The sequence below is a fragment of the Telopea speciosissima genome, chromosome 1 (genome assembly GCF_018873765.1).
Source record: "Telopea speciosissima isolate NSW1024214 ecotype Mountain lineage chromosome 1, Tspe_v1, whole genome shotgun sequence".
In the NCBI taxonomy this organism is placed as follows: Eukaryota; Viridiplantae; Streptophyta; class Magnoliopsida; order Proteales; family Proteaceae; genus Telopea; species Telopea speciosissima.
This window is the reverse complement of record NC_057916.1, coordinates 32,216,820-32,227,772: the sequence shown is the minus strand read 5'-3', so window position 1 is coordinate 32,227,772 and position 10,953 is coordinate 32,216,820. Positions and strand designations below refer to the sequence as shown.

The window sequence follows — 10,953 nt, the reverse complement described above, 5'->3', positions numbered from 1 at the left end:
TCATTGTAGAGCTTAGGATGACCAATCAAAAGGGATGATTGAAAGGAATTAGATAGACTACCAGAGTACAATCTTAATGAATATTGCTCATATCCCTCTTAAAGTCCAATAATAATAGCTGAAATGAAAGAATAACCAAACTTTGGTTTCTATATTAACCCATATATATGATATATTGTTTCTATATTGAATTCCCATTATCATTACGTTGTAACAAGTTTAACAATAGTAGCTTGTTAAGTGTTAACATCCACTAGGGAAGTAGGGATATTAACATCTATATCACAATTCACAATTGACAGCAAATAGGGATATAGGCATGTTAATTGTAATTAGGATCCACTTTGCAACTGCACTACATGTAGGAGATCCTCATTGCCTGTAGAAGACATATAATTTATGATGCCCCAGATGGGCTACTTGCAGGAAATTGAAATGGCCGGACTGGAATTCAAAATTAGATAATAATTACATTGCACTGACTATCTTGTGGTAATAACCAATAATGGGAATGACTACAGTCACGGTGATTGAAATCAATAAATCAATCAGCTTGTAGAAATTGGTGATGGTCAACCCCAAAGATCAATAAGTTTTCTTTTTTTTTTTGTCTAATTCCTTAGTAAAGCTCATGCTTTCCTTCTGGATCTAATGTTCTTTATATAAACCCATTAAATAAGGCCAATGACTGAGTTCTCCCACTAGAATAACAAAGAATTTCTAAAACTGAGATACTTAGTAGACTATCAGAATATAAGATCATTCTTACTATCAACAGAATGACGGCAAAGAGGAGGGTATCTTCAAAGTTCAAACCAGTAGCTAGAAGTTCCACAGTTGATTAAAAAATCTCAAACTCATTTTTTGCTTTTTTGAACCACAGTCGAATCAGGGGAGGAGAAAGGGTTTTTCCATTCAAAAAGGGAGGGGAGGGGAAAGGGTTTTCCCATTCAAAAATCAGGAGAGGAAGAAAAGATGGAGAAGAAGTAAGAACCAGGAAAATACCTGCTGCAATCGCCGGCCAGGAGAACCACAGTCGCCAACTCGCCGCCGGCAGAAAAAAAAGAGGAAGAAGTGAGAACCAGGGGGTTTTCACTTGTCGAAGAGAGGGACGAGGGTTTGGTTACCTTGGTTTTAGATTTTAGATTTTTTTTTTTTTTTTTTTAATTAAACCTGTTATACGTAAGGGTGTTAAACGGTCTGGTTTTGGTTAAACGGTTCGGTTCGATTTTGACTGCTTGAGAATATAAACAGTCTCATAATCAAAACCTGGACTGTTTGATAAATGATTTTTAAACGGTTTCGGTTAGACGGTTATTATTTGGTTTCATAAACCATTTACTAAGTCTAATTTATACTAGTTACCTGCTGCATTTTTTAATAGAAAATAGACTTTCTATTAATCTTTCTAATAAAAAATCCCACCTAGTGCATCTCGTTTATTCTCCCTATTTCTTGATAGCTTCTTTAAAATCCACAACTTTCCTAGAATTTGTAATACTTATACATTATAACACCTGAGATAAAATTTGTGGTTCTAATTTTTGGACAAAAAAAAAACAAATTGAATCTTAAAACTTAGTTTGGGGATTAACTAAGATAACAGAAAAAAATGAAATTATTTGAAAGAACATCCACCAGGTCTCTAAGAATGAATGGATCCTTGTTGATATCAGCAATTGTAGTTTCCATGACGCCTTTTGCAACTCTACTGAGGACAAAATCAATTGTAAAAACCACACCAACGTTCACAATTGAGGGCCTTTGGCAGTGCACATAACCATTAAGAAAGATGCATATAAAAAATTAACAATGAAATAGGAACAACGGAAGCCATGGTTAGAGCTTTAAAATACAGAGACCCAGAAGCACATAATAGTATGAATTTATAACTCCCCTAAAACTGAGGTTTTTAAACGGTTAGACGGTTTGGTTACAATCGGTTTTAATTGGATTACACAGCTTGAAATCGTTGGATTAATTGGTCTAAACCGAACCGAATCGATAAAATAAACGGTGTAATTTCTAAAACCATAATTGGACCATTTAACTAAATGGTCTGCCGGTTTCAGTTTAAACGGTTTTAGTTTGGTTTTGACACCCTTATTTATACGCATATAATCTGCTTTTTTTTTTTTTGATAGAAAGAAGGCTACTACTATACGGATTATTATCCTCTCCAATTCCCTATACCTCGGTAGTGCGGCAGTGCTAGTGTGGATGTCCGACACGTGGTGCTCGGACCGCTGAATGTCCGAGCTGCCATGTGTCAGACATCCACACTAGCACTGTTGCACTGCCACACTGCCAAGCTATAGGGAATTGGAGAGGATAATTTTCCACTACTATATGGTCAAGACTTAAAAGAATTTGTTGAGGTAAATTGAAATTTTGACCTACATATGAAGTCATAAACAAGCAAAAATTAAAAAACCTATTTGTTTAAACATTGATTGGGTTTTGTTGTTAATAAGCTTTTATCTTTTTTTTTGGCATGGTCCTTTGAGCACATGTGAGGACCAATGAGAATGCACATAGAAACATCTTGGGGTGCAAGATTTTCATTTTTCACAAGGGATGGGGTGATCATTTTATCCTCCATTATATCTGGGTGTGAACGATACACACCCCCATAGAAAACTTTTCTCCTTTTCTGTGTTTTTTGTTTTTACTCAATGAATTTTAGAATCCATTTATATTTTGTATCTATATTACTCATAAATGGGTTTTAGGGTCTAACTAATCGTAACTGGATATAACAAAGGAGCAACTGCACACCAATGGAAGAAGAAGAAGAAGAAGAAGAAGACATGACTCAATCATGCATAGAGCGATTAGGATCGAGTTTCCCTCCACCCACATTGAATGGGGATCCATTCAGCATAGTGTGGGATAGGCGGGAGAAGGCATCTGAAGGATATTTTGAAACACACAAATAACCTTAAGATGAGTGTGTAACCCTAGGATGGACGGTGATTCGGTGAACCATCCTCTCCAAGTGGAAGAAAATTTGTCCTAATGATTAGAATCCCATTTCTTGCCTAAAATCTGAAACTAGGCTTCTGGATCTAAAAATGTCTTTATAATTCGGTACAGATCGGATCCGGATCCGGACCGAATACCCGCCTTAAAAATTAACATAAAAATCTACTATTTTATTAGGTTTAAAAGATTCTAATTGACGGTTATGTGGTTAACTTAACCCTTCAGTTAAAATATTCTATCAATATTTCTTTTACTTAAGCAAGTTATATATTTTGATCTTAAACTTTTGCTTTGCTTTGTCTCGTGAATATCATAACCAAATGAGAATCAAATGGCATAACCGACTTTAAATTGGATATAGTAACCGGATGTAATAACCAGATAAGAACCTGATTGTAACCAGATCCGAACCGAACCGTCCAAGAACGGATAGAGTATTCAATTCTAGAACTATTCCGGGACTTAGTCCAGATCTGGATCCCGCTACCACTGCTTGGAACCGAACCGGATCCGAACCAAATACCCGGTTCCGTACCCAATTGACACCCTTATTCTCATGGTCTACGAATGAGAGTACATACAAAATTCAAATGCTCAAGATCATGATCCAAAGAAAACTACAATATAGTCAAGACTTCTAACAACACCCCCCCCCCCCCAAAAAAAAAGTATATTGACCCTAGGGTGTGTAGAGGATAGCGGAAACAGTACAACGGTATTATCGATCCTGAACAATGGGGACAAACATTTATGACCCTAGATGTGTATAGTTTTTGTGCACCCACGATGCTTGAAAACTTTCCCAAAAAATGAAACACATAAGAAATATATTTTTTGCCATATTTGTAAGACCAAAGTATTTTTGTTATTATTTTTTAATGATCTAGGATGATGATACAATCTCTTGTTTACCGTGATTTGACGATTGGACTCTCAGAACATAAGTTGACAAGTGTTCAGAATGCCTTTCCTCTGTCAAATCCTAGGGTCGTGGTTGAAGAGATTCTATCTTCATCATGAGGGAATAAAAAGTTAAAAACTCATATGAGTCATATTGTATGATTGTTTTATTTGTCCATTACAGTTATAGTGTTTACCAACAAAAATAGTTTAGTGTTTTTAATTACGTTTTAATTAACTATATGATTTCAATATATCCTAAAAAGATTTTACCAAAAAAAATAAAAAATTCCCAAAAGAGGACTCTAAATCTCTAATTCATTAAATTGTTTGGGTAGCCCTTACCTTGTCCAGGCTCCACTTTTAACCATATTAAATTTGGTCTAGATTGGAGTTGGGTATTTGGTCTGGATTCGGATTCGATACTTGGTTAATGGTTACTCATTGACACCCTTCCATGATAATGATAAAAAACCTACACTCATATATTAAGGATTTAGTCAACAAACCCATACCCTTTTAAGCTTTGCTTGGTTGCATGGGAAATTGAAGTAGATTGAAGGGAAGGCAAGTGAGATTTTCAAACCTAGTAAAAGAACTTTAATCATTACCACACATGGTTATGTCACTACATTCAAATCATTTCATATTTTTTATGTGAAAATGATTTCATATTTGATTATTAAATTTCACTTTACTTTGCATTTATATACCTTGGATTTTAAAAGATTAAAAAAAAAAAAAACATCCAAAAGATATCATTTACTAAATATGGTAAAATTTTAAGTATTCTACACAATCATATTGGGTAATGATTACAAAAGTTTCTTGTGTTGTAACATCCCTATTTATGAAATCGAGTTTTACTTCATCCATGGAAACGAGAAAATCTCTGTAGTCATGGGATCTGCCTTTTGATTCAACTAAGGAAGGATGTTTCAGACATTTATCAATAAGAGGTGGGAATAATGATGAATCTCGTTATTCTAAAAATCCAATCATAATGTCAAATCACCATGGATGAAGAGATTCTAAAAACCTTTCGCAATATATAATATCCTCCGATTTCTAATCATTTTTTTGGTTGGACTACAACAATAACATATGAACGAGTTCCATACAAGTAAATCTTCTGAGCATAGTTAAGGGTAATGTTGTCATTTAAGCAACTAAATTCCCACGTGGTTCCAAGAAAGGTTTTACATCTTTTAATAAAGTAATAATTAGATTTCCCTCACGAGGATTAATATACAGAACAGAAGAGACGAGGAACAAGGGATCGAGCCAACGACAAAGATCTGATAATCAATAAAATTAAAGCCAAACTCTCGATGAACAAAACTATCCTTCCAGGAAATCAGTTCCGAACTTTCCTTCAACTTCCATCAGAGCCTTCTGCACTTCTTTTTCCACTTCCGCCGCCTCAATCTTGAAAAATAACACCCAATTGCAAGAAAATCCACGTTAATACTCAATGTAAAAAAATTTAAAACTAAAAGATTAATTTTATATAACCCATCAACTACAAACAAAGATCGAAAGACACAGAAACATGGAAAATTCTTCGTTTTCTTTCTCCCACTTTATACCCATTGAGCTCAAATTGACCGAATTGAAAGAGATAGAATTCTGGAAACTTTTCTCCTAAATTTATACCCATTAATGCCAAATTAATTGTAACACAAGACATTAAACTATCTGTACGTATCAATTTGGCTATAATGCTGTATTCCTGTAGACGTATAAGAAGTGTTCAAAAACCATCTTAAAGAAATCTCTTTCTTGAATTAACAGAACCCAATTCAAATGGGAAAAATCATATTAAGAACTCTCTCTCTCTCTCTCTCTCTCTCTCTCTGTTTTCCTTCCTTTTTCCAAGAGAAAAATGGGAAATTGTTAAGATTAATTTTCAAAAAGGGTCAAATTATGCTGAAATTGGCTTACTACTTACTCACCTGTGTTTCGACTTCTATTACTGCTGAAAGTTCTTGAGCAGAAAACTTTGATCTGATCGTTCTTGCTTGCAAGTTCATGTCTTTTAAATGTTTGAGTACCCCAATCATAGAATCAACCGCGGAAGACGGATTATTTACTCGAAATCTAATCTTCTTGTCTTCATTCCCTGTTAAGATTGTCTTAACCTCATGGTTTCGCCTCCTTAACTCTTCCTTTTCACTCTTCAGCTCCTGCAGATGTGCCGCTGCCATATGAACGATGGAGTTCTTATCGTTCTGCAAAGTAATTAAGAATTAAAATTGAGAAACCGATTAAAGATATAACGTTTCAAAGCAAACCCCACCGAGTAAAGAACAGGAAAAGAGGAGAGGACCTTGGTCTGAGGAGGAAGCATGGAACGCAGAGCTGCGTAACTCTGCTTCTGCTTCTCTCTCCTGAGTCTCTCATTCATCATATGACGGTAACTACGATCGTTCTCAATCTCTCTGTTTTCCTTCCTGGCAGTTGGAATTGCTCTCAACAACTCGATCATTCTCTTATGCATGTTCCTATCGTTTCTAGGAATTGAAATGGAATTCTCATCCGGTCGTGATCCTTCCGAGGGTTTTGTGTATCTGACAAAACTGCTCCAATTCACTTGGGGTTGGGGAGGAGGAGGAGCTGCGAACCAGAGCAGCTCCTCTGGCAAGAAGGGATCCATGTTGTCACCGGGAATTTCAAATTTTCGATTGCAACGGCTCCTATAACTGTCGTCGTTTAGGGGTTGGGCGTGAAAGAGAGAGAATTCGTACTGATGGTGGTTTTGGAGTTTAGGAGTTTGAAACCCCAGACTTGAGTTTGGACTTTGGACTTCAGCTTTTGTGGACGTGTGGAGTGTGGAGCCTAATATAATAATATCACGTGATCAAATGTGGCAACTGCCTTGAATATTCCAGCTCTGTTCTGGAAGTTGCATACTGTGATGGAGAGCTACTCCCACTTGGCACTCAAATCTGAGTCCGGTTCATCTACCCATGTGGTATGGAGGTGAGAACCAACCGAAGAGAATCTTCCTCTCATCTGACACAAGGGTTAGAGGGGGTCTGAGATACGGAGAAATGTAGCCATTACTTGATAATCTCCCAACTTTGAACATGAATAATTGATTCAAGGGAAGTGGTTTTTTGTCTGGGAGTGTGGCCTATGCCAGTATTTTCATGTATCTATCTCTTTCCTCCTCCAAACAAGGGGGTAGAGGTGTCTTTTCATATGGGGAGGAGAGAGAGAGACTCATGGGAGTGTTGGTGTAGGCCACACTCCCATGGCCAAAGAACCTTCTCCCATGATTCAAATAGGAAAAACCATGAAAATGGACGGTTTTTCTTCTTTTTTTTTTTTATGACAACAGAAAATTATATATTAAAAACATGGCAAAGTTGTACAGTGTTCAACGACACAGGGTACATTACTAGAAGGTTGTTTTGCTAAAGATCTAAACTAAGTTAGGAGAGGGGGATCCGTCAAAGGTTTGAATAAAATATTTTTGGATAGATCCAAAATCTGCAAAAAATATTTCAACACTTCAAAAGTCCAAGGAGAACGGGATGGAATTGGAAGAAGTCCGGGTAGCGCCGTGTTGGAGCACCAAATTTCTTTCAACTTCAAACTTCTCGATTTAGCTCAATTAAGGCTGTTGAGAATAGCAAACTAATGGGAAAAATAAGGAAGCCGATGTGTACCCAGTCAACAAACACAAACAATTTTTCCCTTCTTGAGTGAACCTAATAGAAAGCAAACAAATAGAGCAATATGGAGCAATATATATTGAACACAATGAAGGTAATAACCGTGCTCCCAAATCAGCAACTCAATGCATCACAAGCACACACATGAACACCATTAATTTTTAACGTGAAAAACCACCTCAATGAGAGAATTAAAAATCACGGGACCGTAGTCCACCAAAATTTTACTATTTCCAAATAATGGGAATACACAAGAGTCTTCTCTAATAAAGATTTGAGACATACAACCATTCCAAACATCAAGAATAATATGTCATTGGCATCTATCATCAACAAGATGAACTCCAAAAGAGAAATGAAAGAAAAGGAAGAGATTTCACCAAAACAGGGGCAACAAGAACGAAGTTATGGGACTAAGTTATAGGAATTAAATCAACAATCCCATCGTTCAGAATGAAGATCTATGTCTTACAAATCTTTTGTCAAAAAATCAGCTCAAATCAACCACGAATGACCATCCGATCAAACTCTCAAAGTTGACTGCGCAGAGCCTCTAAAATCAGAAAAACTTTTCACCTCCCCCTTTCTTCTTCTCTTCTTTTCTCAAAACGACCAGCCACTCTCTTCTATCTCAATGAGACAAAAAATGAGGTAAAACCTCATTAAACAAATCATTGGACAAAAATGCCCTTCATATGGGCTTTACCAAAAACTGTTGGGCCATTCTCCACATGGAGGGAAACCCAACCCAACAAATCTCCCCCTCCTGACTATGTGGAAGGATTCGCCATGCCGGCAATCAAACGACAAACCTCAAATTTCTCCCTTGGTAAAGCTTTCGTCAACATATCAGAGCCATTGTGATCAGTATGGATTTTCTCAATCTCTAGCAACTTGGAATTCAAGGCATCTCTTATCCAATGATATCTCACATCAATATGTTTTGATCTAGAATGAAAAGTAGAATTCCTACCAAGGTGAATAGCACTTTGAGTATCACAAAACAACATATACCGCTCTTGCTTGAAGCCAAGCTCTTGCACAAACTTCTTCATCCATAGCAACTCTTTACAAGCTTCTGTTGCTGCAACAAACTCTGCTTCAGTGGTAGAGAGAGCAATACATTTTTGTAATCTTGATTACCAAGCTACAGCACCACTTGAGAAAGTGACCAAGTAGCCTGAAGTAGACTTACGAGAATCAACATCCCCAGCCATATCTGCATTTGTGTAACCAACCAACAAAGGTTTTTCACCTCCAAAACAAAGTCTCAAATTTGAAGTGCCACAAAGATATCTCATAATCCACTTGACTGCATTCCAATGCTCTTTTCCGGGATTTGAGAGAAAATGGCTAACTGTGCCAACTGCGTGAGCTATGTCTGGCCTTATGCAAACCATGGCATACATCAAGCTTCTAACTACGGAGGCATATGGAACTCTTTCCATGTCTTTCTTTTCTTCAACAGTAGAAGGACTCTACTTAGTGCTCAATCTAAAGTGAGTAGCAAAAGGAGAACTAACCACTTTAGCTTTTTCCATCTTGAATCTTTGAAACACCTTTTCAATGTACTTCTCTTGTGATAACCACAACTTCTTAGTATTCCTATCCTGATTGATTCTTATGCCAAGAATCTGTTTTGCTGGCCCCAAGTTTTTCATGGCAAAAGATTTGCTCAACTGTTTCTTCAAACTGTCAATTCTTGAAGTATTCCTGCCAACAATCAACATGTCATCTACATATAATAAAAGAATAATAAAGTCATCATCAGAGAATTTTTGAACAAAAACACAATGGTCAGAAGTAGTTTTCTTGTAGCTTTGCTCCCCCATAATTGACTCAAACTTCTTATACCATTGTCTTGGTGCCTGTTTCAAGCCATAAAGACTTTTCTTCAATCTGCACACATAATCCTTTTTTTCTTTGACCTTGAAACCTTTTGGTTGCTCCATGTAAATCTCTTCCTCCAAATCACCATGAAGGAAGGCAGTCTTCAAATCCATCTGCTCAATCTCTAAGTCAAGGCTAGCTGCTAGACCAAGAACCACACGAATAGATGACACCTTAACAACTGGAGAGAATATCTTATCAAAATCAATGCCTTTCCTTTAATGGAATCCCTTGACAACCAATCTAGCTTTGTATCGTGGACGTGAGGAGTGTTCTTCTTGCTTCACTTTGTACACCCACCTATTCTTCAAAGCTCTTTTGCCCTTAGGCAACTTCACCAACTCAAAGGTGTGATTCTCATGCAATGATTTCATCTCATCTTGCATGGCTTCAACCCACTCATTCTTGTGGTCATCTTCCATTGTTTCTTCAAAACACTCTAGTTCTCCCTCATCAGTTAGTAATACATATTCATCAGTAGAATAACATGTGGAAGGTTGTCTATCTCTGGTAGACTTTTTGATAGGAACAGGTGGTGGAATTTCTGGTACTGACAACTGCTCATGAGAATCATCATTTGTCTCAACCTGTGTGGGAACCTCATCATCACCTGTACCTTACTGATCATTATGAATTTCCTCTTCAATATGTTCTGGCACCGATGTTGGAGGAACTGGATCCAAGTCAATCAAATCATCACTATGTTGAGGCATTGCCTTCTCAACCTTATCAATATCTTGTATGGTCTGATCTTCCATAAATACAATATCCTGGCTTCTAATAATTTTCTTCCCAATCTGGTCATAAAACTTGTAGCCAAACTCATCCTGACCATACCCCACAAACACACATTGTCGTGTCTTATCATCAAGTTTAGACCTCTCATATTTGTGAATGTGCACAAATGCTTTGCATTCAAAAACACGCAGATGATCATAAGAAACATCTTTACCTGTCCAAACTCTATTTGGCATATCAAATTATAATGGAACACATGGTGACAAATTCAACAAATGTACAACTGTACTCAATGCCTCACCCCAAAAATATTTTGGCAGCCATGCCTGTGAGAGTAAACATCTCACTCTCTCCACCAATGTCCTATTCATTCTCTCAACTAGACCATTCAACTGAGGAGTCTTTGGAGGGGACTTTTGATGTCGAATACCCTGTTCTCTGCAATAATCATCAAACGGTCCTATGTACTCTCCCTCATTATTTATGCTGATGCATTTCAACTTCTTTCCAGTTTGTCTCTCAACTAGAGCTTGAAATTGCTTGAATGCATCTAATACCTGATCCTTTGTCTTCAAGGTGTAAACCCATAGCTTCCTAGAGTGATCATCAATGAAGGTCACAAAATAAAGAGAACCATCAAGTGTCTTTGTCTTCATAGGACCACACACATCAGAGTGCACCAAACCAAGTACATTTGATTTCCTTGAAGAATGTGAGCTTTTGAAGAAGACTGTTCTGCTTTCATGCCAAGTAATGAGCA

General features: G+C 37.0%; 1 protein-coding gene across 1 annotated transcript; it reads right to left on the bottom strand.

The window, feature by feature from the left end:
• Positions 1-5,172: 5,172 nt before the first annotated feature.
• On the bottom strand, positions 5,173-6,592 carry LOC122648623 (transcription factor BHLH148). Its single transcript, XM_043841833.1, has 3 exons — positions 6,215-6,592; positions 5,841-6,116; positions 5,173-5,313 (listed from the first exon to the last, which is right to left on the bottom strand). The coding sequence occupies exons 1-3, from the start codon at positions 6,539-6,541 to the stop codon at positions 5,227-5,229; spliced, it is 690 nt and encodes a 229-aa protein (XP_043697768.1). The 5' UTR covers positions 6,542-6,592; the 3' UTR covers positions 5,173-5,226.
• Between the last annotated feature and the right edge of the window lie 4,361 nt (positions 6,593-10,953).

Coding starts and splice junctions, on each gene's coding strand:
- LOC122648623 (XM_043841833.1), bottom strand. CDS start 6,541: ATGGATCCCTTCTTGCCAGAGGAGCTGCTCTGGTTCGCAGCTCCTCCT. Junction 6,117..6,214: donor TGCTTCCTCCTCAGACCAAG/GTCCTCTCCTCT, acceptor ATTACTTTGCAG/AACGATAAGAACTCCATCGT. Junction 5,314..5,840: donor TAATAGAAGTCGAAACACAG/GTGAGTAAGTAG, acceptor TTATTTTTCAAG/ATTGAGGCGGCGGAAGTGGA.